General features: G+C 53.6%; 1 protein-coding gene across 1 annotated transcript in view; it reads right to left on the minus strand.

Annotated features, from left to right (window-relative positions):
- The window catches only part of VSTM2L (V-set and transmembrane domain containing 2 like), a 31,346-nt gene extending 14,146 nt beyond the window's left edge, over nucleotides 1–17,200 (minus strand). The window contains exon 1 of the mRNA XM_037495310.1: nucleotides 17,080–17,200. Within this exon, the coding sequence (XP_037351207.1) occupies nucleotides 17,080–17,200 (121 nt within the window). The remainder of the gene's footprint in view (nucleotides 1–17,079) is intronic.
- Between the last annotated feature and the right edge of the window lie 9,859 nt (nucleotides 17,201–27,059).

Consider the following 27,059-nt stretch of genomic DNA (forward strand, 5'->3'; position numbering starts at 1 on the left):
TTGCTTAGGTGGGATGGGGGGAGGCCCCCTCAGCCTCCTATTAGCTCTAATCTTAGTGGTGGTAAAGGGTGGTGTGACTATAGGACCAGCAGGGAAATCGAGGTTCCGCACTTTGGTGGAATATCTGAGTCTCCTTGTTCACAGGTAGCAGCTTAAAGGCTGTCCCAGCCCCACCCCGAGGAGCCCCAAGGGAGAAGCTGTGTGTGCACATAGCCACTGCAAATACAGGACTGGGAGCCAGGGATGGCAACTGACATGCTGTGTGACTTTGGGAAAATGTCTCAGCTTGTTCTTCTGCTCAACAGGGGTTAATCCTGATGGTCCGAGAGCCCCGCCAGCTCAGACAACCCCAGGGAGAAAGTGCTGTATATCCAATGGTCCATTCCTTGCGCACGGGGAAGGGAGAGGTCAATTTCACTTGGGGAAGGTGACATGTCAAATAGGTCCTGAATGATGCATGGGTGCTGACAAGTGAGGCAGGGAGAAGAGAACAGTAGGAGCCAAGGCAGGGGGGAGGGAAATCCAGAAAGCTTTGTTTTTTTTTAAAAAAGAATCCACACCACTTATTGAGCACCTACTGCATGCCCAGCTTTGTGCAGACTTGTCACTCCCATTTGGCAGATGAAGGAAATGAGGCCCAGAGGGGTGACGTGACTTGCCCAAGACTCACGCACAGCTGCGTTTTGAACCTGTCTGACCAGCAGTGTGACCAAGACCCGGGGGCCCATCAGCCCCTACCAGGATTGGGTCTGATCTACAGATAAAGTTTAGCCACGAGGCTCTACACTTCTGCACCCCACTTGCACACCTCCAGAGACGGGGAACTCAGTTCTTCCTGTCTCCACTGAAGATAAGAAGCAGCTCAAACTGGTAAAAGGTTCTTGCTCCCTCTCCTAACACTGAATGAGGACCACATCCGCACCAGAAACTAGAAGGTAATTCACACTAATTTGGATGATGATACAATAATCATCTCAAAGAAACAGAGCTTGCTTTGTGCCAGGCACGATGCCAAGCTCTTCCCACGCATTTTCTCACGTCCCCACTCTGATGCTATGGGGTAGGTATGATCATTAGTACCCCCATGTTTCAGGTGGGGAAGCTGAGGCTCAGAGAAGTTAAGGACTTACCCAAGGCCGCACAGTAATAAGTGGTGACATCTGAACCCAGTTTTAGAGGATTCTAGAGTGGGAGTCTGTAACACGGAGACCTTGCTCCTCTTCTCAGACCCCTCCACCGCTTTCCTTTTAATCACCAGATCCCCAGTCTCCATCAGCATCCCTGCTAAATTTGGGACTTAAAACTACTTCTCTTTGACTCCTTCCCGCCCCTGAGTCCTCCCTCCCTGCTCAGTTACCTCCTCACAGCCCGTCCCCAGGGAGGCTGGTATAACATAGATTTTTGAGAGGGATGTAATTGTGTTCTGCAGCCCCAGGGCCTGAGCGGGGCTGGGCTCCCTGGGAAGACAATGAAAACCATTGTCCACAAATTAGGATTCTGCGGGAGAAGGAGAAAGGGGCTTGATTGAATGTAACATCTTCTTCTTTTTTGCTTTTAATTGGGGAGTGATGTTTTAATTAACCCCAGGCCCGGTTATCCGGTTATCCGGGCATCATCTGCAGGAAACAGCTCCGTGGCCCTGGCCTAAGTCAGAGCATTTGGTTTCTGAGAAGGCAGAGATGACCTGAAGACCCTGTCCAGCCTTCTAGGCCAGCACACACCTTTAGAGCTTTGCCTTCAGACCTGGGCTTGAATCCTGATTCCTCTACTCCTGAGCTCCGCGACCTGGACAAGCCCCTTTACCTTTCTGAGCCTCAGTTTCTTTATCAGAAAAAAAAAAGGAGGGGAGAGAATAAGAGGGCTGGAGGAGAGGATTACACAAGGCTGTATATGCCTTATGCCTGGTAATAGTAGGTGCTCAAGCAATAGCACTCCCTTCTCTCACCTAGCTCAAAAAATCTATCACCTCCAGGAAGACTTTAAAGATGCGTCCTTATTGTCTCATTAGACTATGCAGTGGATATAGCATCTGTATTTCTCTCACTCAAATCTTTCATCCAGTTCCTCTTCTCCTTCCTCATCTGTTTCCAACAGCCCTGCATCTCTCTCCCCACCTCCCCAAAGTCAGCAGCCAAGGAGTCTCATGCAGGACCCAGTGGGGCTTGTCCAACAAAGACAGCTTTCTCTGTATCTGAGTAGAGATTCCCCACCCCAGGCCCTCTGCTTCAATCCCAAATTTCCTTTCTCCCTCTGAACAGTTTTCCTAGCCTTCCAACCTTCCAATCTCTGATTTGAGGCTGCCTCCTCCAAGAAGCCTTGTAGGACTGGCAGACCCATCACACCTGCCAGAGTGAGATAAAGCACTGGTGGCTAGGGCAACTCTGAGTCAGGGAAACCAAGGCAGAGCTAGAGCTAGACAGAGGCAAAGGGGTAGAGCCCCTTGGACATCCCTCAACCCAGCCCCAACTGAGTCCCAGCTTGCCCCAAAACCTCCAAAGATGGATGGATACATAAATTGGTCTCTCCATACATGGAATAATATTCTGGGCAGATTCCACTTCTATGAGGTACCTACAGCCATCAAACTCAGAGAGTGGAGGGTGGTCACCAGGCCAGGGGTCACCAGGCCTGGGGGCGTTACTACTTAATAGGGACAGAGTTTCACTATAGGATGATGAAAAAGTTCTGGAAATGGACATTGGTGATTGGCTGCACAGCAACCTGAATGTATTTGATGCCACTGAACTATACATTTCAAAATGGACAAAATGCTAAATTTTATGTTGTATGTATTTTACTATTTTTCCTCCCATGGCATCCCAGGCTATGGTCTTCATGCCACAAAAATTTCCCTGGACTTGCGCCTGGGAAGCTCCCACCCCAACATTCTTACCTCTTTAGGGTCTGAGTCACCTCCTGAGTCTTCCCTGCCCTCTTCACCCCCTTCTCTGCTTACTACTTACCATAACAGAAATTCTCACTTAGGTATCTCATTTATTGTCCACCCTCCCACATGAGTGTAAGTTCCTCAAGGGCAGAAGATTTGGGTTCATTTTGTTTATTGCTGCACCCTGACAGCTCGAATGATGCCAAGCATGTAGGTGTTCAGTGGACACTTTGCCTTTATTAAACAAGACACACATGGGGCCCTGGCAGAAGGCAAAGGAAGGATGCCAACCTCCCTACTCGGGACCATCTGGGAGCTCCAGGAAGCCTTCATGCTTGGGGTGTCCCAGTAGGAAGCCACCAGCCCTGAGGGCCAAACCCAGGCTCCCCGGCTGGGCATCAAGAGCTCTGGCCCCTCCTGACCTCTCCCAGCTCTGGGCCCCCTGGGGGCACTGCCTGCACATAGTTCCTGGAATGTGGCTCACAGGTGGCCCGCCCTCCCCAGCCCTCTCCGCCCCCCAACGGTCTCAGAGGACTTGTCTCACTGCCCCCCTGGAGTGTGTTAGTGACAGATATCAAAGTGTCTGTCTCCCCAGCCTAGGAGCTCCCCTCGGCAGGGCCCCTGCATTGCCCAGCAAGGAGCAGGCACATGGGAGGTGCCAGTAGGCATGGGCTGAATGGATAGGTGGGTGGTTGGATGGATGGATGAAGAAAGGTAAGACAAATACCCAGAGGACTTAAGTTAGAAACTGTAGAAAAAGAGAAATAGATAGCGCTCATTCATTCATTCATTCATTCATTGACGCCTACTTTGTGCCAGACTGGAAGATCTGAGGGGACCATATCCATGAGAGGGGGGATGGGGACAGACATACGAACAATATGGACACAGGCAACCAGGGAGGTCCTAAGTCAGACCCCAACAGGCTGGCCCCCACCTGTGACCTTCGTGACCATCCAGTACCCAGGTCCAGCCTGGTCCACATGGGCCCAGCATGGGAGAGAGCCAGCCAAATAGCCAGGGGGCATGGTTGGACTTGAAAGTTAACCAGCATTTGAACTTGAAGTTAACCAGGTGGGTGGAGAGGGGAGGGCCTCAGAACGGGGGAAGGATGTATCAGAGAGGAAGATTCCCAAGTCCAACCTTTCGGGGTCCACCTTCACCATTTCTGCAAAATCCTTATACCACCTGGACTATTATTTATTTAATATTTATTTTCAAAGCATCTTTCCCTTTTTACTTAAATAAATTCAGCTTAAAAGGAGACTTTTATTACCTCCATAAATGAAAAATCAGCATCACTTGCCATAAATAGAGGGTAACTGTAAAAATAAACACTCTGAAAACCAAACAACGTTCATAAATTCCAGGTGAGGAAGGTTGCTGGCTGGAGAACACTGCGCGCCCCCCCCCCCCCAGTCTCCTTTGTCTCTCATTAGCAAGGGGACTGGCGAGGGTGAGTGGCTGAATTGGGAGCAGCTCCAGGCAGAGACTCTCCCCTTGCCGGAATGTCCCCCTGAGGCGGGGCCGCACCGCAGCCGCCTCCGCCCTGTCTCCGGCTCTGGCTCTGGCTCTGGCATGGGACGGCCACTGCTCCACTCACCCAGCTGGCGTCCACTGCCTGCCTGCGCCGGACCCTGGACCGGGCGCCTTCCTGCCACTCGTCTCTGAGGACCCTACGGATGCTCCCAGCGGGTGGGGCGGCCTCCTGTGTGATTCGCCACCGTGAGGTTCCCTGTCCGCTGCGAGCCTGCAGGACGAGGCAGCAAAGCAAGGAATGGCGGACTCTCTTATAGTCTGTGCTGCTCCAACCAGGGAAGGAACTTCCCCGGCCATCGACTTCCTTCCCCAAGTGGGGAAAGAACATGATTTCTGCATTAAAACAAACATGCATATATTATGGACTTGAATACAGAATTCATGAGTTTTGAGTGAAATAGGAGACATCAGGGAAAACCTCGCCCTGGGCCTCCTGCCTGATCCGAGGTCTCCACTCTCCCTGCAGCCTCAGGCTCCTTGGACCTCAGCTAAGGCGGGAAGGGCTTCAGAAGGAAAGAGGGGCAGGAGGAAGCATGGAGCCCATGTTTACAGGTGAGGATGCAAGTGGCAGCTCCGCCCTGACCTGCTGTGTGGCCGGGTGCAAGTTGCTGCACTTGTCGGAGTTTCTGTTCCCACCTGTGTCATAGTTTAAAAACTTGTTTGGGGGATTCAAGGAGCTAATGCAGGTGAAAAGCCTGTTTCAGGGTGCAGGACACAGACCTCAACACCCACTATTGCCTGGTACTTCCACTCACGGCTGCATTTTCAGCACACACGGGCACACCCCCTCTCCCACCCTGGGCTAAGGGGCGGGGGGGCTGCCCCAGCCAATAACAGTAGTTAACACTGTCGAGTACCTACTATGAGCTCAGTCTCTGATGACACAGTGCTCAGTTTCCTCACCTGTAAAATGGGGTAACACCAGCTGCCTCTTAGGGTTGCTGAGGATGAAATGCATTGCCATTCACAAAGCGGACTGCCTGGCACGGAGTGTGTTAGAGAGGGGGTTCCTTTTTATTTATATAGTTTGTTTTAAATGAAGTAAAATTCACATATCATAAATTAGCCATTTAAATGGAACAATTTAATGGCATTTAATGCATCCACAATGTTGCACAACTACCAACTGGATCTAGTCCCAAAACATTTTCATCAGCCCAAAAGGAGACACTGGTACCCATGAAGCGCTCACTCTGCACCCCCTACCCCTCATCGTGGCAACCACCAATCAGTGTTCTGTTTCTATGGATTTGCCTACTCTGGATATTTCATATAAATGGAATCATATAATATGTGGTCTTTGGGGACTGGCGTTTTTCACTGAGCATAATGTTTCCAAGGTTCATTCACATTCAAGCACAGATCAGATTTCATTCCTTTTATAGAGGTGTTTCTTTAATAAAATAAAACATCTCACTGAATTCCCAAAACAATCTGGGAAGTAGCCACTATCATTCTCCTCTTCATACAAATGAGGAAACTGAGGCACAGAGCGGGTGGGTACTGGTCAGGTCCCCAGCCAGGTGGCCCTGACACAGCCTGGCAGCTGGTGCTGGCACGTGAGACTGGGGCAGGGAGCCTTACCAGGCCACCTGCACATATTGAAGGAGACAGGAGCGGAATTACAAATCTAGGGAGATTTAAGGAGAGTGAAAATATTCTGGCACTTGCAGGATTGTGGGAGCTGAGGTTTCCCCAGTGGAATTCCCGCCTCCCTTTCCCACAAGTCTGGGCCACAGGGAGCAAAAGCATTTGGGAAGGAGCGAGGCATGTGTGGGAACGTGCAGGGAGCCAGGGCCCTGGGGGAGATGGTCACCCTGAGGTCTGTGCAGATCCCATGTCCCCTCCTCCTCATGTGCAAAGCTGGGGGCTGCACCTGCCACACCGATTGCTAATGAGGCTCAGAGAGGTTGGCGGGGCCAGGATTTGAGCCCGAGAGTCTGACCCTAAAGCAGTGTTTATTCCTGCTGCCCGTCAAGGGCAGGGAGCAAAGGGAGGTTCATCATCTGGGCCAGTTGTCCCAGATCCCCACAAAGGAGCAGGCCAAGACCCACTGAGGAGAAAAAGCGTGAGAGATGTGGGGAAGAGGCCAGGGTAGAGGCAGGGGCCAGGCCCGAGAGGGACCGAGCAGAAAGGGAGAGCCAGAGGCAAGGGCACCCAAAGGCCAGCTGCCCAGACTAACAGGAGGGGAGACGGAGGCAGACCCCAGGGGTGCTGTAGAGCAGCACTTCTTGCAGGTGTCCAGTGGGCAGAGCAGAGGTCAGCGTGGCCAGGCTGCCCTCTACCACCAGGACCAAGCCCCCTGGGGACAGAGTGCCCTTGCCTAGTGGTGTTTGGGAAATCCGAGATGGCTGCAGTGCCTTGTGGGCTCTCATGGGAATCAGGCTGCCCCAGATTCGGACATCGACTGTGTTTCCTGTGGTGGGCAAATCTCAGCCTCTGTCTCCTCACCTGTGAAAAGGGAATCATGCAAAGGGCCTCAAAGGGATCAATTCCTGTAAGACTAGCACAGTGAGCTCCAGGGAGCACTACCAAGATGGTGATGCCTCTTGCTCCAGCTCCTGCCTCCCCAAGGCTCCCACCCCCTAATTCCTCACCTAGAAGACTGGCTGAGCTCAGTCTGGCCTTTACAATCACAGGACTAGTCTAGAAGCAGGGGTTCTGAAAGAGTTCTGCCCCACTCCAGGGCTTTCTTCTTACTATTCCCTCTGCCTAGGAGGGGATTTAACAGAAAGTTGCAGAGCCTGGATGAGGGCTGGGAGCTCCCAGCACCTCACTGGAGTTCGGGACCACTCCGGGGGCTTGCTGGGGGCATAAGGAGACCAGCTGGCGTGTCTCAGGGCCCCTGCCCCACAGGCCTTACCATCAGCTATCAGCCAGCCTGCCCTCGCACCCCTCCTCTGGCTGCAGGGAGACCATTAGCGTGGCTTTGTTTTGAGTGCTATTTCCACTACCATGTGCTCTGGCTGCCAGGCCTCCATTAGGGACCCTTTCCTGGGGCCGATGACAGGCGGCAAACAGCTCCCCAGCGAGCTGGCCGTAATTGCTGCCGCCTCCGAGGCCGGAAACGATTTTTTTAAAACCTCACAAAGCAAAACAGACACCCTACCGGCTGCTCCAGTCTTACTGCCTTCAGCCAGGAACCAAGCCTGAGTGAGGGCTGTGAAAAAGAGGTTTTAGCCAAGACCTCCAACCCCAAGAGACAATGCCAGGCAGGTGGGGGAGGGGCAGGGAACAAAGTTGGGGCTCTGCTACCTTGCCGTGAATGAGGTGTGGGCACCAGGCCCAGCATGCCTCAGTTTCCTCCTCTGAAGATGGCACATTGATGCCAGGGTGCCTGCTGGGGTGATCATGGTAAGGCTCTCTCAGCAGGTCATGGGCCTCCCTGGGCTGGAGCATGCAGCATGAAGGAGAGAGCCTGCCAGGTAGAGGAAATGGCTTGGGAAAAGTGAGGAGGAAGAGTGCTTGGTGTATTCAGGGACCAAACAGGAAGCCAGTGCATGTGCGCACACACAGAGGTATGCACGCACACAGATGTGCACACACACAGGCATGCACACACACAGACATGCGTGCAAAAATGCACACACACAGGCATGTGTGCAAAAATGCAGACACAGGCATGCGCACACACAGGCTTGCGTCAGCACGTACATACCCAATTCCCCTTTCCTTCAGAGCCCACATTTCCCTCACCCCTTGAACACTGCAGTCACCCGGCATCCAATGAACCGACAAGCTCAGCCCTTCCCCTTTGCCCCTTTCCTTCCTCCAAGTCCTGCTGCAGCCCCTCTTTCCACTACAGTATCCAGAGATCAGCCACTCTAGGCCTTCCCCATTGGGGAAACTTCCAGGGCTGTCCCTGTGCTGAGGATCAGGAGCAAGCTCTGCAGCCTGCTTCTCCAGACATGCAGACACCGCTCATTTGGAAAAGCAACCCCGGCCAGACCCAGGCAGCCAGGCGAGGCTTGTGCTGGCTTCTGGTGTCCCCTCGGAGTCCTCGCTTGGACAGGACCCGGGGGAGGCCCCTTCCCCCAGGAAGTCTTCCCTGACTGCCGGACACTGGGAACCTCCTGGGGCCTCCTCTGGACGCACGGCACTCATTTCTGGCTTACTGTCCTCCACATCTCTCCGCCAGACCCACCCCTGAAGACACTCAGAGGCTTGCTGGGAAAAAAGAAGAAAGCTGCTTCCGCAGGCCTCCCGGGTGACCTGGGAGAGCAGTGGGGGAGGGAAAGACTCAGATCCACACCAGCTCTGCGCACACTTGCCCTGCGTCCCGGGACCAGTCCTGAAGGCTGTCTGGCCTCAGTTTCCTCCCTGGTGAAATGAAGGCCACCTCCCCTGAGAGCCACCGCTGGGCTTCTTAGGTTTCTGCAAACCCTCTGACAGGGGGCGACCTGGGGCAAGGCAATGAGGCCTTTTCCCGAGTAAATGATCTAGTTTTCATCAGATTCACAGTAGGTTTGCAACTTTCAAAAAAATTAGGAACCACGAGTCTAGACAAGCTCCAGTGTCCCTTGTGGCATTACCATTTGGTCATTCATTTATTCACTTCATTCATTCACCTGCCGTTTCTTGGGTGCTGCTCTGTGCGATCCTGAGATGTCATCAGGAGAGAGGAGTGTGTGAGTGTTTACAGACAGAAAGGGAGGACCCAGGAGGGGAGATGGATACAGCTGACACAGAGAAAGGGACAAAGAAAGCCGGAGCGATCAAAAGACAAAGATAAAGAGAGCAAAAGAAGAAGGGACAGTGAGCGATCTGGAAAGACAGACCAGGGAGAGGACGATCCAGTGAAGGGTGCTGAGAGACAGGCAGGCACAGCGCTGCCCACAGACGGCCACTTCCAATACCCCTAGATTGATAGGTGTGAGCAAGGAACCCTCCCAGCTACAGCTCTAACCTTCCAGATGCTCCCAGGCCTCTCAGCCTAGCTTCCCCGGGGCACTGTCTTGCAGGAGGGAGGCTGGCACTGAAGCAGGGATATGATGGGGCAAAGGATACCAGCTGGCACCTTAGGCCAGGACATTAGAGAGCTACCCAAGATCCTGCCCACATGATCGAACACCCAAACACAGTCACCCTAGACACACATGTGGAAAAATCACCAGCCCTGGAGGGATACCCAGGCAGGACACAGAGTCACACGCATGCCCCTAGAGTCCTATGATTCCCCTCTGACAGCGATGGACTTGGATCCAGGAGCTGAGACCCTCAGCTATTCTTTCAGCCAGACCCAGGCGACCTTAGCACTCTGCATCATGGACCCCGAGAGAATCTGATGAAGCCAGGGCGCTGCTATGGAACAAAGCGTGTGCCACCCACACCCGCTGTGGCAGCCAGGAGCAGGACAGGTGAGCGGTCAAGACTCCAGCTCCGCTACTCCACAGCTGGGTCCAAGCCTGGTTTTTCCGTGGAACATCTGTGTGTCCTCAGGCAAGTCACCTCCTGCTAAGCCTCAGCCTCCTTGTCTGTGAAATGGGAGCGCCCTCCTCAGGCGGGTTGTGAGGACTAAATGCGGAGGAATGAGAGAGTGTTCTCGTTCAAGGACCTAAAAAATCATGGAGAGGGAAGCACCACGCACTGGGCCAACCCCACCTTGGTGCAAGATGGTGCCCCTGGGAAGCTAGGCTGAGAGGCCTGGGAGCATCTGGAAGGCGAGAGCTGGAGCTGAGAGGGTTCCTTGCTCAGACCTGTCCATCTAGGAGTACTGGAAGGACCCCTCCTGCCTGCTACAGGACAAAAGACAGGGTGTGGGAGGAGACAGATGCAAGAATTCTAGAGGCTTAGAGCTTAGGTGAGCTCACCATTGTTCAGGTGGGGAAACTGAGGTCCCGAGAGAGGCAGGGCCCTGCCAAGTCACTCATTCAGGTAGAGGAAGGGGAAGGGAAGGGGATCCTCTTCCCCCACCCCAACTCTCCCACTTTAACTCAGAGTGGGAGTTGCAGAGGCGTCCCTGCCCCTCCCTCAAGGCGGGGGACAGCGGAGGCCCCCACCTGCCATGTCAGCCATGGGACCAGGCACCTTAGGGGCTTGGTGCTCTGCCTACATGGGCCCGTCCCCAGATTGCTGTGTGCCAGATCTTCATGAACATTTGCTGTGTTCTGACTTCTCTGCCCACTTCACTCGTCTCTGCTATTTGGAGAAAAAAGGTGGAGTCCCCTTTATAATATCTCCAGCTAAAACTGGTCGGGTCCACCTTGCATACTTTCTGAGACGTGGAGCTCACCACTGGGCACCTTCACTGCCTCCTGAACAAGTGCTCTTCTCGGGGCTGAATGCCATCCCTGCTTCTCATCTCTTATCATAATTTATACTTCTATATTTTTATAGCTTTAGTTGTCTGAGCAAGAACCTTATCTGTCTTCTTCACTGATACGTCCCCAGTGGCTAAAAGAGCCTGGTGCATGGCAGTCGTTCAACTGATGGCTGTGAATGGATGAAGGAATGAATGATCACGCTCCCGGTGACGGCAGCAGCCCCTGCCAGGCAGCAGCGCCCCGTGTGAGGAGCCCAGAGCATGAGGTGGGAGGAGATGGCCTGTGAGCCAGGGTGCCCCCAAGGCCAGTCACCCCCACACGAGGTGCTCTGCACCCCCGTGCTGCTGCATCCTTCCTGCTTTTCTATAACCTAACCCACTATTTTTAATATCCCCCGTTAGTCTCATCCCAAACAATCATATCTGTGAAATTACAGTTTTGATGTGCTGGTTATTTTTTTTCTAATTCACATTAAAATAAATTCATAACCATTAAAATGTAAGAGCTTTGACTGTTCTGTTTGAAATCATCTCACAGGTAGGACTCAATCTTGCCGAGGGCCAGGGGGCATTTTGCAGAAAGGTTTCAACTGGGAATGGTGAGTCCCCGAGGCCCCTCTGCGGCTTGGAGGAAAGTGGGGGATTAGGCAGCCCCCTGCTTCTCAAGAGGCACCTCCCTTCTCTACAACAGTAGGAGCCAGGGGCACCAGCTGGTAGAGGGATGAATTTCCTCCCCCAGTGAGAACGCTGCCCCTTCTTGTGATGGAACATTTCTCTCAGGGTCTGGGAGAGGAAGATGCCCTGAGGGCCCCATTAACCTCAGGGCTATAGCATCCCAGATGCACCCTACATAGGGGTGGACCTGCCCACTGCAAGGTGAAATCACCCTTACCCACCCCAGAACGTCCTTGTGGTCAACAGGAGTGAGGAAGGACTCCGATTTTGTGGTTTTTCTACTAAAAACATGGATTCCTTATGCAATTAAAATTACATGCATGTTCAAAACTAATTCCTTGGAATGAGCAAAAGTTTAAGAATTTGGATTGAGACTCTGCATTGTTCTCTTCACCATCCATTTGTTCTCTCCCTACCACCGCCCTGTGCTGGGCATTGTGGTGGGTGCTGGGGCCCCAGGGAATGGGACCCGTCCGTGTCCTGGAGCCCCTGCTCATTACAACAAGGGTGGGAGTGCCCGGAAACGAGCCCCTGTGTGCCCAGCTCTCTCTGGGGTTGAGGGGCCATCAATCCCAGCAACAGCTGATTCCATTCCTAAAGTCCAAGGTCATGGCCAAGCACCAGGAGGTTGGCTTGCTTCATGCCTCCACCATCCCCTACTCTTGCTGAGACCCACCCCTCGTGTGGGCACCAAGTCATCGCCTGCTCCACCTACTGCCTCTCCACTCCCTTTTGATTGTCTCAACCTCTGAGGGACTTGGAAGGTCACAGAGGCAGGTTCCTGGTCTCAGGCAGCCACTTCCACTGCTACGCCCAGTGTGGAAATGAGGAGGGCACCAGGCTCCTCCCAGCTCCGGGCTGTGTCTGGTGACCTTGGGCCTCTCCCTTCTACTCTGGAAGTCAACAGCGTGTGTGCACAGGCCCTGGACCCATCCCCAGCTTCAAACTTAGGCTCCACTGTGAGGCGTAGGACCTTGGGGAGCCCTTTTAACCTCAGTTTCCTCATCCATACACCAGGCAGGGAGTGTCCCCTCCGCTGAAGGTTCTTGTCAGAACCCAGTGAGACGGTGCCCCCTAAGACTCCAGCATCACACTGGGTAAAACAACGGCTCCTGTATATTTCTGTTCGTACAAACCTGGATGAGGTGATCCCAAAAGCCAAGCACTAACCTCCTAGGCAATTTGGAGCAAATGACTCCTTGCCCGTGGCCTCCGTCTTCCCCTCTGTGAGAGGGGTTGAGGGACATGATCCCAGGGGCTTCACTGGCTGGTTCTGAGCCTGGGGGGTCAATAATGAGCTGCATCTCCTGCCCCAACAGCTGGGGGGGTCAGAAAGGACCACTTTCCTGGACCCCTGACCCTGTCCTCTTGCTCCCCACAACCCACAACACTCCTGTGTCACCTTTGCAATGAATGAATTCCTGGTCCTGCTGACCGACCACCTTAACCCCCCCACCCCCGCCCCGGTGCTTGGGGAAAAGGCCCAGGGAGCTGTTGATAGGCAAGGTGTCAAAACCAATTGGTGTGAAGGACTTGGGGAAAACGGCTTGTGAGGGCCAATTCCCCACAGGAGGCCGGGAAACCCTCAGCCCAGGGCGGAGTGTTTACAGGCGTAATTGATAGAATAATCACCAACACCCGAGACAACGGCAAACACATTTTTAACATCATAACCTTCGGAAGACAGCACTCAATTTTCTCCGTCTCCCAGCCACCAAACTAGCCAGCTTATTGATGGTAAGATCCACCAGTTCGGGAAGGAACTCGAGAAAGCCAGAGTCATTTTTCAGTGCACAGGCTGTTTGCGAAATAGCCTGGCGGCCCCCGCCCCTCCCCCAGCACCCCACTGCTCCCTCCTGGCAACAGAGAGAAGCTCAGGACAGTGAATCACTCAATGGACAAAGCGCCAGACCAAGCCAGGATCTTTGTCTGCATCGGGGTATATTAATAATTGAAGGTGCTGGCCTGGGGGGGGGGGGTTGTGTGTGTGTGTGTGTGTGTGTGTGTGTGCACGCATGTGTGTGTGTGTGCGTGTGTGTGTGTGTGAAGGCAGAGGGGGGAGGAGGGACGTTTACTGCAGTATAAGGCTTCCTGGGGCTCCTCTCAGACTCCACTTAGGGCTCTAGACTGGACCTCTCCCACGCTTGCAAAACTAAAATCCATCAGCCCACAGTTTCCATCCCCTTGTCCCATCAGGTACGGGCGAATACTTAAGGCTCCCAAACTCCAGGCTGCATGAGAAGTGTCTGGGGAGCTTATGGGTCATTTTGGCCAGTGGGTATGGGGGGACCCTAAGATCTGCTTTTTAACACATACCCTCAAGGGATTCCAAGTCAGAAGGTCTGCAAAGACCGTGCCTTCTGGACGTCTGCCCTGGATGGGACCTGGAAAGAGCATTGAAGAAGAAGCCCAGCCCAGCTGTCTCTTCCAGGTGGCATGTTACCCCAGCAAGGTCCTGTTACCGTCTGAGTCACTGACTCCTCTTAGTGGAACCCACTGCTTTCACAGTTTTCTGAGATGCTGGAAGGGAGTGTGCTTGGATGGGCTGCACAGAGGAAGTTTGGTCAGACACGCCTGCCTTGAAGCTGTCTGGAGGAGGCAGGCCCAGAGCTACCAGACACACCTTCTTTCTAGATCAGTTCTCCAGCTCGCAGTGCAAACTCAGTGACCTTGGGCACGTCATTTGCCCTCTCTGAACCTCAGTTTCCTCTTATGTCCAACGTCAGCCTTGCTGGACTTGTGAGTCACGAATAATGTCAGTCTTTGTGAGTTAACACTGGCAGGGGGTTGGCAGCACCTAGCGTACAGTAGGCATTTCATAAATGCCATTTCCTGTGCCCCCACCTCTGCTGTGCTCATGGCAAGGAGCTAATCCTTTCTGATAAAGAATATTCAAAACAGCTGCCATTTAGTGAGAACCTACTAGGCACATACACTGACCATCAACACCACAGCCTCCCAATTCCCGAGGCCTCCCTAAGAGGCACACACCATTCAGTCCCCATTCATTCTTCAAGCCTTTAAAAAGCCCTCTGTGAAGTGGGCTGAGTGGAGGTGGCAGGGAGACGGAAAGCGAGACAGATGTCCTTGCGGACCCATCTGACCGCGAGCTCTCCCTGTGACGAGCCTTGGGGCGGACGGCGTGAGCCTGGCGGCTGGGCTCAGATGGAGCTGGAGAGGTGAGCAGCCAGCAGGCGGTTGGGGTCAGTGGGCCCCCGCGTCTGGTCCCCCACTCCCATCCCAGACACAGAGACACCTCCCTAACCTGGCCACATTTCCTGAATCAGCTCAGGCCACGCGGAGCCTGGCATAATGCAACGATCAGGCTCCAATCTGCTAAACAGCAATTTCTGGGCTTTTTCAGCACACACAGCTTTTATCAAATTGGTATTCTCCTCCTGAACACAAATGGCTTATTAGACATGACCCACTTATTCGCCGCGTCTCACTATCATTAATAACAGTTTCTTTTTGTGATTAAGTGAGTGGCTCCAAACCCTTCCTGTGGTGGCGTGCGCTTGGCCCGACACAGGGGCAGCCGCGGGGGCTCCTCAGCATCCACTACTTGGTGACTTTGAACCTGGTATTGTTGGGGGCGGCAGCCTGGTCCCTGCAGAGCAGTCCAGCCTCCTCGTTTCTTGAGGGTCATGGGGAGCCCCAGAGGGGTAGCTCACTTGCCCAGAGTCACATGGGGAATCAGTAAGAGGAGCGAGGCTCCCCAGTCAGAGCTGTCTCCTTTCCACCTAGCCCTCCTCTGGGCCTTAGCTGGACCTCTCCAGGGTCTGGCACGGCTGAGCTGTGGCCCTAAGCATGCCTGGCACCAGGAGGCAGGCAGAGGCTGCCACACAAAGGGCAAGTCCTGCTTCCTTTTAGTGCCCCGGGAATGATACAGTGGTACCCAAATCCTTGGGAACAGGATGATGGTAAACCGCGGGTCCTGCTGTCAGAAGGGACGGAAGACTCAGTAAAGCTCTTCTTTGGAAAACCCTCCTCGTGTAAGTTTCAACAGTGCCAAGCAACTGAGCTGCAAGAGGTGGAGAGCGGAAGGAGGAATTCCCAGTTTGCCTTGAATGGGAGAGAATCTGACAGGGAGATGAACGTGTCCTGGAAAAATCACTCTCTTTGTCCGACAGACCCTGGGGCCAGTCCCAGTTCAACCACTCACTGTGCGACCTTGGACAAGTCCCTTGACCTCTCTGAGCTTTGGTTTCTCCATCTGTACACTGAGGATCAAAACAGCCCTTTTCCTGCCTACCAGCCAGGTTGGTAGAAATTACATGAGGGACAGGAACAAGCGACAGACAGAGCAGTTACTGTCAAACGTGATAAGGCAATAAGGCATGGTTCCCCCAAAGCAGAGAACCTGAGAAGGGTTTGGGGAGCTCCCCTCCGCCTGAAGCAATCCCACTCATGCGTCACTCCCCAGTGAAGCCTTTTCCGACTTTCTGTTCACCTTTCCCCCCCAGCCCTACTCTTCCCCATCAGAATAAATCACCCGGTTCTCTGTCCTTTGTGTAAACCTCCTCCCCGGTCTTGGGCATAAAGTGCCCAGCACTGGTGCTGCAGCCTTCCCCACCACACAGGGAGCCCTTGCAGGGGCAGATGGCTAGAGGAAGGGTCTCCATTTTCATGCATGCCCCGTTCCCCATGACGGCAGCCTGGCTCACAGGGGGCATGGGAAGGCCCCACAAAAGTCAGCCTCAGACAATCCAACTCTGCTGCCAACTTGGGCTCCTCTGGGGCTAAAAGGAGCTTCGACACTCAGGCAACCAGTGCTGGGAATGCTTGCTTGCTCCCGGCTCCCACGGCGGCCGAGTTGAGATCTCCCACATTCCAGTCCTCCGACTGAGGATGAGGTAGATGGGCCCCTACATTAGGATGGCATGGGTTCCGTGCCCACCCCCAGAGGCAGACAAAAGCTCGTGGCATTCCCTCTTCCCCTTCCTCCTTGTTGACTGGAAGCAACAATCCCAACTATTCCAGCGTCTTCGTGGGGCTCCCACCAAGCCTTCGGCCCACCCACCCAACAGGGGTGGGTGCAGCCCTGGGCTACCAGTTCTCAAGAAGCAGGGTCTCCTGGCCCTCAGGACTTCTGCCAACAACTTAAGGAGCAGGTGTGGCGAGGCAGGGGACAAGGGCAGCTGCGGGGTTAAACCCACAAAGGGGAGGTAGATGGGCAAAGAGGGGTGGGCGAGCAAAGTGTGTTCACAAGTCTGTGTGTATCTGCCAGTGTGTCTGCAGGTGGGCGGGTGGGCAAGAGTTGTGCAGAGTGTATGCACCTGAGTGCCAGTCGGCAGGGTGTGAGCCCCCCAGCCTTGGTGCCTGATGTGTGGGTCTGTAGTGGCTGTCAGTGTGAGTGTCTGCGAGTGAGGAAGGGGTCTGAGGTGTCTGGAGATGCGTGAGCAAATGAATTGCGAGTGTGAGAAAGCGGGGAACGTGGCTCCGAGTGTGCCCGGGGCCGTGGGTATCTGTGTGGTCCTGGAGATGCGTGTGCTCGCCCGAGTGTCTGTGTGCGAGCACACTCAGGGGTGCACACGGGCTGCTCCCTCCTCCGCAGGGTGGCCAGGGTGCGGGGGCGGCTCACTGGCCCCGACAGGGGGCGCCCGGACTCCTGCCTCTGTCGGCGCGGGTTCGAGCCCGGGGACCGCGAAGTTGGAGCCGGGCAGCCGGGGTGGGCTGTGCCGGGGAAGTCCGCGGGGTCGGGGACCCAACTCACCGTGACCGGAGACGTGGTTGTCCCAGGGCGCGTGGCCGGCGGGCCGCGTGGCTCCGCCGAGTTGCAGGAAAAGTGCCAGGGAGTGGAGGGCGCCCAGCGCCAAGGCGAGCGGGGCCCCCATGGTGCTCGCTCGGGCGGGGGGCGCCGCCGCCTCACATCGGGGCTCAGGGGACCGCAGACCCTGCGCCCGCCGTTCCCTGCCCGGCGCGGCCTGGCTGCCCGGCGCGGGTCGCGGCTCCTCGCCCGCTGCGCCCGGCCCGGCCCCGGCCCCAGCCCTCGCGGGCCCCGGCCCAGCCCCGGATGCGGACCGCGAGCGCGCGCCCGGCCGGCCGCCTCCGACTGCGGGACTCTTCCCTCGCGCGGAAGGCCACGCCGCGCGGCCGCCGCACCCCCTCCCGCCCGCCCAGAGCAGGCGGCGGCGGAGGGATCTGCCGCTTGATTTATCATCAAAGTTTTGCCCAGGCCGGGATTTTTAAAGCGGTACCCGCCGGCCCCCGCCCCGGAGCGCGCCGGGCGGGCCGGGAGGGAGGCGCCACCCCCGGGCCCGGGGCCCGCCAGGCACCACGCAACGGGCTCCTGAGGCAAAAAATACTTTCAGCGGGATAAGGAGAAGCGGGTGCAGCCGCAGGGCCAGCGCTCAGGGGGACTCCTGCAATTTTTGGGGGGCCGCGAGGCAGGTGGGGGTGAGGGGGAGTGGAGGGGCAGGTGCGGGTGAGGGGGGTTAGGAAGCGGGGCTGGAGCCCCCGAGACCCGGCGGTAGCCCCGCTGCAGCCTGTGACTGTGGGAGCGTGTCGGGGTGTCTGGCCCGGTCTGGGCCTCAGTGTCTGCATCTGAGACATGGAAATGTCAGCTGCCTCCGGGGTCCTCGTGAGGGTTTAGGAAATGGCGCATGTAAAGCGCTTACCGTGCTGCCAGCCACATGGTGGGGGGCCCCAGCGTTGTTAGTGTTGCTGTTCCCTCTCTGGGACTCAGTTTTCGTGTCTGTTAAATGGGAGTGAGGCGGGTCAGCTGCTGGGGCGCCGTCTGGCTTAGAGATGCTGGATTGGATCGCCCCCTTCTGGATCGTGAGGCTCCCTTCTTGGGATCTATAGGCCTAGATGGAATATTGAGGCGGAGGGGGGTTGGGGGGTTTGAGGGGGCGGGGAATAATGAATCCACTCCCATTCTCAAGAGCAAAATCCAACGAGATCCTCAGATTCTTTCTTCCCCTGATTGAAGCCTCTGAATAGTGCGCGTGGGACAGACCTTCAGTGCAGTCACGAGGGTGGACAGCGGTCTGGCCCTGGAGGGATCCCTCCTGCTCCCCCAATCCTTGTCCTTCCCCAGCCCTCGTTGCTCACTAGGCCCTGTCTGCTGCGGTTGAAGCGCCACGGAAGAGGTCAGCGTCTACCCTGCCACCCAAGCACTGGCCTCGCGGGCTAGTAGATACGAGGGTTCAGCACTGTGGACAGCCTTTCCGACTCCTTCCTCTGCACCCCAGGGAAGGGGACACAACAGCGAAGACGGCTCACTTCCCCCACCCCCAGACCACAGCTGGATCCAGCATTGTGAACAGCGCCCCAAGTTTGAGAATGAGGTTAGAGCCCAAGCGACAGTTCCCCACCCTGCTGTCTTTTCTCTGTTCTCACATCCCCTCTTTCAACATTATGGCGAACAGCACACCAGATGGGGCCTGTGGTCGCCAGCAAGAATACAGGTCATTCAAAGCTGAGGACGGAGCCCCGAAGAGTCGCGCAATCACGAAAACCGTGTTCCTGCAGCACCGACGGAGCCCACGGGAGCGGCGGCGCCGCGCGGTCTTCAGCACCGCGGACAGATCCCCGCCGCCGCGGGGCTTGGGGCGCGCGCCCGGCCACTGCAGGACGGAGCCCGGGTTTTGCCAGATCAACCCGCTTCTTTTCACTTCCTTCCCACACAGCGATGATACTTAGGTTATTCTAGGAGTGCCAGGCGTCTTGGGTTCTACAAAAGCATTTTCTCATTCACTAGTTCACTTGAGCTTCGCTCCCAATGAAACGAGCTCCATTGTTCTCATAATAAAGATGAAGAAACCCAGAATCTTTAAGTCACAGAGCTCCGTCTGTGCTACAGAAACATGGTTTTTGTGATTGCGCGACACTTGGGGGCTCTGTCCTCAGCTTTGAGCAGTGTCAAGACTGACACTCCGGACTTTCAGTCCCTGAGAGGAGATTAGAAGAGAGGAGTAAACAGAGGCATTGGTTGGGTGCTGCATTGCTTCTTAGTCACTAGCCCACTGATGGTCCTGAGAGCTTCAGGAATCCTTTTTCCTTGTAATCTGGAATAGGGTTAAACCCAGTGACTTCTAATATTCCTTCAAGGACAGACCTCCAGGGATTTTATGACTGAAAACATTCGTGCTGTAATGGCTTTGCTTAAACCTTTCCGGTGGCTTTGTTTATTAGAGAATTTCTGACTTTTTTTCATTTGCATTCAAAGTCCCAGCCTCACCTTTGACACAAACCCTCTACTCCAGGCTCTGTTCCCTCCCTGAATGTGTCCAGCTCATCATGTCCTCGCCATTCCCAGCACCTCTCCCTCTGCTTACCTGCCTTCCCATCTGCCCTCCATCCAGACTCCAGTCTGAGTCCCCACAGGAAGAAATGCCACGAGAATCTCCCAGTCTCGGAGTGTCTGTTGGTCCCTCACGTGTACCTGGCATTGTGCTAATTTTCTTTAATTATCCCACTTAATTCTCAAAACAAATGGGGTATGGTCATACAGGGTAGAATAATGTGATTTCAAGTATGAACTCTGCTTTTGAGACCTGCTGCTTACTAGCTGTGTGACCTTAGAAAAGTTACTTAGCCTTTCTGTGCCTAAAAGCTATCTGCAAAATAAATACCTCAATCACAAGTTTATTGTGAGGATTAAATAACTTCTATATGAAAAACACTTAAAACAGAGCCTGGCACATAGTAAATGCATGATACATATTGGTTATTATTGTTTAACTATTAGTATAGTTATTATTATTTACACATAAGGAAACAGATGCTCAGAGAGGTTATGTATCTTGCCCACTGTCACACAGCAAGGCAGTTTTAGAGCTGTGATGTATTTGATCCCAGAGCCCACGTATAATATAATATATAATACCTAAGCCCATCCAGTTCAACCCACCCTCTTCGAAGCTTAGGAAACTAAGACCCAGAAAAAGTAAGTGACTTCAGAGTCACACAAACAACTGTGACAGAACCAGATCCAGGTCCTCAATCTCCCAGCTCAAGGTTCTCCTGCTACACCAATGTGTCCCATTTGTATTTCCTGTAATACCTAAATTGCACTTTACTGTTTACAAATCACATTTACATTGACGATCTCCTGTAATTCATGCCCCAACCCTGAGGCCACTGTATTAGTATTACTTTTTTCTTTTACAAATAAGGAAACTGAAGCTCAGAGATGAAATAATCTGCACAAGGTTGCACAGTAAGGCGAGGCAAAGGCCAGAGGAGAAAGGGTGATCGATCCCCAGTCCACATTCCTCCCTTGTCTCTTTTCTCTTCATTGTAGAACTGTGGAACCTCAGAATTTAGAGGAGGCAGGAGGTAGCTAAAGTCATCCAAAGCAGTAGTTTCTAGGAATTCACTAAGGTGGATGACGTTTGTCCCTCATTTCACTCTGGGAATGCTCCAGGAGATAGTAAGATTCCCATCCTTGGAGGCAACAAAATAAGTATTTAGGGGCCATATGGATGCTGAGACAAAAACCGCTGCTACTTCCATTACACAAATGAGACTTAGAAGGCCAGCATCATGTCTAGTATTTCAGTTGGGAAAGGTGGGTTCAAAGTTCCCCTTAGAGAGAATTCTGCGCTGTTCTCTACCTCAGACCGAAGTCCCTGGAAACTCTTCACCCTCCCCGACACAGGGAGGCCACCCTCCCTCTCCTCCTTGAGAGGTGTCACTTGAGCTCCATGGCTCTGTCAGTGGTAACAGCCGTAAGATTTGTCCTTTTAATCCAGAATCAATAACAAATTTCATTTAAAAATAAATTAAACCAGGCATTGGAAATCATTCACCGTGTGGGCTAGGGCCCTATATGGTGTCATCTAAATGGGTTCCTTTCGCTCATCTATCAATGCCAAGAGGGGGAAATACCTAAGCTGCCTGATTCATGGAGAAACTACTTAAATGTATCAGCCTCTAACAATGAGCAACATGAGCCCAGAGTTGCACCTTTTAACACACCAATAACATGTGGAGCAGGTCTTCATGAGAGCTTATCGGAGACCCTCTGGTCACTGGTTTTGAGGGATCCCATTTATAAGGGGGAACAATGGCTTTAGTATGTAGCTGCCTAATTTCCAGAATGCATTACTGAGCTCAGAGGAGCAGTGGAATTCTATTAAACTCTTATCTGCCTTGGGAGGGTATGAAACCAACGGGGAAATCCAGACTTAGCAGAGACATGCCCAAAAAGCACCAGGGCTGACCCTAGGAAGTGGGTGAACAAACCCAAAGGGGAGAGGATGTGTGAAAATATGTGCACTAATAGAGCTCCGGCTTCCAGCGATTACGTTTACATCAGCGAATAAAACTTGGCAATAAAATATCGGTGCTGCGTCCCCGACAGCATTTCCTTTTACAGCCCGGCGTATTTCACTCATTATAACAGGAGGCAAGGAGTTTGAGGTGTCCGCATTTCTCTCCCTTTAATTGAATCTCCTAAACTGCCCAAGATTTGGATAAAGTGAAAGACTTACAACTCGGCTAATCACCATCACGGTGCCCACCATGACGCGCTGACCCTGGCCATCCCCAGTTCCAGTGTTATGAAAATGAAATACTATGGGCAATGCCTGCCTGCCCGGGCTCTGGTTTGTAAAAAGAGATGTAGCCTCAAGAGAGAAATTGGCATAGGCTCAGCAAAGAGGCCTGAATACAGGCATGGTTTTGCCATCACCTCGCTCTGTGACCTTGGGCAAGTTACTTCTCCTTGACTTCCCAAGTTCCCATACCCTTTCCCCAAACATCCACCTTTAGGCTCTAGAATTGTTTTAGGGGCCTCCCTGGTGGCATAGGGGTTAAGTCTCAGCACTGTCACCACTATGGCCTGAGTTCGATCCCCGGCCAGGGAGCTGACTCACAGGAGACCTCTCTTTCCTTGCCCACTGCTCCCCTCAGCAGTGTATTTCAGTAGATTCTCCTGTTCTGTTCCCCACTCTATCTCTGGTGAATCCTCTCACCCCTGCACCTCTGGCCTACCCCCCAGTTCTTGTACACAAAATAATAAAAAATAAAAGAATTGATTTGGGGATGGGGTACATTATCAATGCACACTGGGATGACTGGGGGAGCTTTATTTTTTTTTAAAGATTTATTTATTTTTATAAGCACTGGGGTACAGTCAGAAGCACGGGAGGGTGAGAGAATTCACCAGAGCCAGAGCGGGGAGCAGATCAGGCAGACTGATGAAGTACACTGCTGAGGGGAGCAGCGGGCAGCAGGAGAGGTCTGCGCGCCATGTGGGACCCTCATCCAGCAGCCGGGGATCGATCCGGGGATCGAACTGACGCTGCAGAGGCTGCTGGCAGCTTCGCAACCCAGCGCTCAACTGCTGCACCACCGGGGAGGCCCGACTGGGGGAGCTTTAAAAGGTATCGACATCACGTCACACTCCAGAGATCCTAACAAAATTGGTCTGGGGTAAGGACTACATGTGGGGTTTTATAAACATTCCCAGGTGATCCAGCAGACAGCTGGGGTTGAGCACCACTGACCTAGACAGAATCAGGAGATGTTAGTGGACTTCAGAATCTCTGGGGAGGTTGCTTCTACCTGCAGAGACCAGGCCCCACCCCTGTGGGTGATCTTTCAGACTGACTGGGGAGAGGATATATGGGAATCTGCCCACTTACCAAGCCCCCCACATGTATCTCATGGAGGGATCTGTGGGCCACCGTGAGAGAGACAACAGGGCTCCTCCTCTTCTGTTCCTTGAATTGGGCCCAGCCACTCCTTGGTATAAGGACGCCTCCCTGTGGCATCCACCATCAGGCCAAGTTCCCATCACATGAACCTCCAGGTTTTTCTACTCACATGACCCACCCCTGATGTAGATCCGGGTCCTCCCACCTGCCTGACTTTGGAACTTTCATCTGCATTCTACCTCCCTCCGAACTCGTGGCCAAATAGAAAGCTCCTGTCCAGGCTGAAGGCCATGACTGAGCCAGAGGCCAGGAGCAGGGGCAGGTCATCCAGCCTGGCCCTTGCCCCCACCAGGCTGAGTAACCTTGCAAAGACACGTGGGGCCATTCGGAGGTTTTCTTCTGAACTCTGGCCTGAGTGGGCCGCAGGCAGTGAAGACAGCATGTAAAAGCTAGAGTTCAAAATAGCTCCATTTTTTGGGGCTCCATTTTTGGGCTCCATTTTTTTGGCGCAGCGGTTGAGTGCTGGGCTGCGAAGCTGCATGCAGCCTCTGCAGCGCCGGTTCTATCCCCAGCTGCCAGGTGAGGGTCCCGCATGGCGCGCAGACCTCTCCTGCCACCCGCTGCTCGCCTCAGCAGTGTACTTCGTTATTCTGCCTGTTCTGTTCCCCGCTCTGGGTCTGGTGAATTCTCTCACCCCCCTGCGCTTCTGACTGTAACCAGTGCTTGTATAAATAAATAAATAAATAAATAAATAAATAAATAAATAAATAAATCTTTAAAAACAAAAAACAAAAAAAAAACAAAATAGCTCCATTTTTTAACATAGACTATCAAAGCTCACCCACTGTTGCCCTCATTGTAAAGATGGGGGCTGAGACTCAGAGAGGGGTGGCAACAGGTCCAAGGCCCCCCAGGGAGGAAAAGGCAGCCTGGGCTGAGGACCAGGAGTCCTGACTCGGGCCTGGGGTCCACTCTGTATGCGTCACCGCCTGAGGAGGGCAGAGCAGATCCATCATCAGGCTGCAGTCAGGCTGCTCCTCCGAAGGCCTCTGACTCTGTGGCTTCCCAAAAGGGGCACCAAAGAAGCCCTGGAGGCTTGGCCTTCAAACGTGAACCCAAGCGGGTAAATTGCACTCTACCAAGGTCAGGAGGACATCCACGCGGCGTCTATCTGTGTTGCCCCAGCAAGGAGCCCTGATCATAATTCCCATCAAAGACAATTAATTGCATCAGAGACGGGGTTCCTAGGCCCTTTCACCCTGCAAACTAGGTGCTTATTAAACACAACAGGACAGCAGGGCCTCTGCCAATTTCAAGATTCTGCTTTGTAGGAGTGTTTTTAAATTCCTAAAATGACTATAATGGTGTGGTTAATGCCAGACTAAATATTCCACGGCAGTGAGTAATTAGCTAGGCCAATGCTGTGCAATAGAAATCAAATGGGAGCCTCCTGTGTAATTTAAAATTTTCTAGTAGCCACGTTTTTAAAAGGTAAAAAGAAACTGGGGAAATCAATTTAATAATATATTTCATGTGACCCGATCTACTCAAAATATTGTCATTTCAGCAGGCATCAATCTAGAACATTATTCATGAGATTATTCTACATATTTTTCGTCTGTGTACTTTACAGCAGTGGGACATCTCAGTTTGGACAGGGCACAACTCCAGTGCTCAGGAGCCAGGTGGGATTCCCAACTCCCCCAGTGGACAGGGCAGAGCTAGGCCACTCCAAGGGGAGCCCAGCGCTGGTATCTCATGGTCCCCACACAGGGAGAGAGAATGGGGTCTATTGAGCACTGGTGTGTGCTGGCACTGGGATTTATCTCATTAAATCCCCACAAGGATGGGAGGGAGGTGGTGTTCACCCCATCTTGCGGCTGAGACAACTGAGGTTCAGAGAGGTGAAGTGACTGGGCTCAAGGAGCACAGTGACCGGGACCATGGGTCGCTGCCCCCCCAGGCAGAGCTATCATCCCAGAGTCCCAGGGTGGAAGTCCCAGTTGCCCCCCCCAGGCAGAGCTTTCATCCCAGAGTCCCAGTTGCCGGGTGGAAGCATCACCAGAGCCCCAGGATCTGGATCTCTCTGATTAATAATCTATTGGCAGAATCTGGATGGAGGTGCCGGGTAATTATACGTAAGTGGCTGGCACCTTCTCCAGTCTTTCTCGGCACTCGCCAGGGCCTGTAAATCATGCCACAGCAGCTCAAGGAGGGGATAAATTCCCCTCTAATCCGGGAACATCTCCAGCTGTGATCCTGAAAGCAAGCGACATTGACAATCGGAAGCTCTCAGAGCCTCCTTCCCACCCTCAGGGAAGCTGCCTTCAGGGGCAAAGTGGGGGTGGGGACACAGCAGGTTGAGGGGAAGCCCCTGACCCTGGAACGGAAGCCCTCCTGCCCCCATAAGATCTAGCTTAAGAACAACCAGTGAGCCTGGGGGTGCTTTAGGCTTTCCCTTTTACCCCCCACCCAGCCAATACCTGCTCTTAGCTGGTGTGGTGCAGTGGTGAGAACTCCCCTGCTCGGTTCAAATCCAACCCAGGTGACCCTGCACAAGCCTCTTGGGCCCCTGGGCCTCAGTGTCCTGTCTGAGATGATGCCTCCTCTCCTCCTCACTCAAGGACAGTTGCAAGAGAGGAGACAGATCGTCACACCCATTTAACGAGCAGGCAGTGTGCCTGTGGCTTTAAATCTATCATCTCATTTAAACCACCTTGGAGGGGGCTATGGTTCTCCCCATTTTTCTGATGGAGAAACTGAAACTGCAGGGGGACAGAGTCCCACAGCTGCTTGTTCTTGCTGGCTTCTGCCCACATTTATTGCACTTTTCTTCCACACTCCACCCCTTTCTCCCAGCCCCACCTACTGATACACCCTCGCAGGGTGTGGGTGTGGCTTGGTCGTTGGGTGTGGCAGAGTAAACACTGGCCTCATTTGAAGTCAGAGGCAGGTCTGAATCCAGTCTCACCCCATCCTGGCTGTGAGATCCCCAGAATGCTATTCAACCTTTCCAGGCCTCAGTTTCCCCATCTCTAAAGCTGAGGTTATAATCTCCACCTGGGTTTTGTGAAAATTAAGTGAGATATGCATGAAAGTCCCTTCTGAAGCACCTGGCACAGTAAGGCGTGAGACTTGCTAGCTATTGATCTGTTTGTCCCTGCTTTCCTAGGAGAATCTATCGTTGTCACTGGTCATCATCTTATTGCACTTCCTCACTGTACAGGTGGGGAACGGAACAGGAAAGGGCAGACCTTCTGAGACCACCCATCCCCCGAACAGGCTGATACAGGCCTGGACCCTGGGGCTGCCTTCCCTCCATCACGCCCATCATGAAGTTGGCCCATCAGAGCCAGAGGAACCAGAACCCCCCGCCCAGACCTGGGAGGAGGCCTATGTCCCTAAAGAAAGGATTCCTCTGGCCAAAGGTCATGCATGCTTCTTATGAGGCCCCCCTTCATGACCTCAGCATCCCCTCCATCAAATATTCCAGTAATGTCCCTGTCTCCTTGGTACCTGGAGTCTGAAAGCAGGACCCAGCCATGCAGTTTTGAAGGTTTACCATTTCTTCCTTCCCTGCTCCTGTCCCCCTCAATTAGGCAGGATTTGTAAGGCCTCACTGCCTTCTGACAGGGGCTCTCTCTCACCCCCACCCCAGTGAGTGTAGGACGGCCCAGCGGAGGCTCGTGGGGCAGCTGGTAGACTCTCTGAGCGTGTGTAGTGGTCAGGGTTTGGATCCTTGCTCTCCACATTCCAGGCTGTGTGGCCTTGGGATTTTCTTTCTCTGAGCCTCTGTTTCTTCATGTATAAAATGGGAATAACAATAGAGCTTATTGCTAAGGGTTGCTGAGCAAGACAAACCTGAATCTCCCCTGCAATGCGGGAGGCTAGCCAGCACGGCCCAGTAATGGAAGCAGTGGATCATTTGCCAACCCCTGGCCAAGGCCTGCTGGGGTCCAGCTTGCTGTGTGACTAGGTTGATGCAAAGGATGCTCTCCAGGTGGGTTCCAGTTCAGGTATGGAGTGAGGGAAGCTGCACCTCCAGGTCTTCAGGAGGCTTCCAGCCCCACTGAAAATAGGGTTGAGC

The sequence above is a fragment of the Talpa occidentalis genome, unplaced genomic scaffold, assembly GCF_014898055.3.
Source record: "Talpa occidentalis isolate TD23 unplaced genomic scaffold, MPIMG_talOcc4v2.1 talOcc4.10, whole genome shotgun sequence".
Taxonomy (NCBI): Eukaryota; Metazoa; Chordata; class Mammalia; order Eulipotyphla; family Talpidae; genus Talpa; species Talpa occidentalis.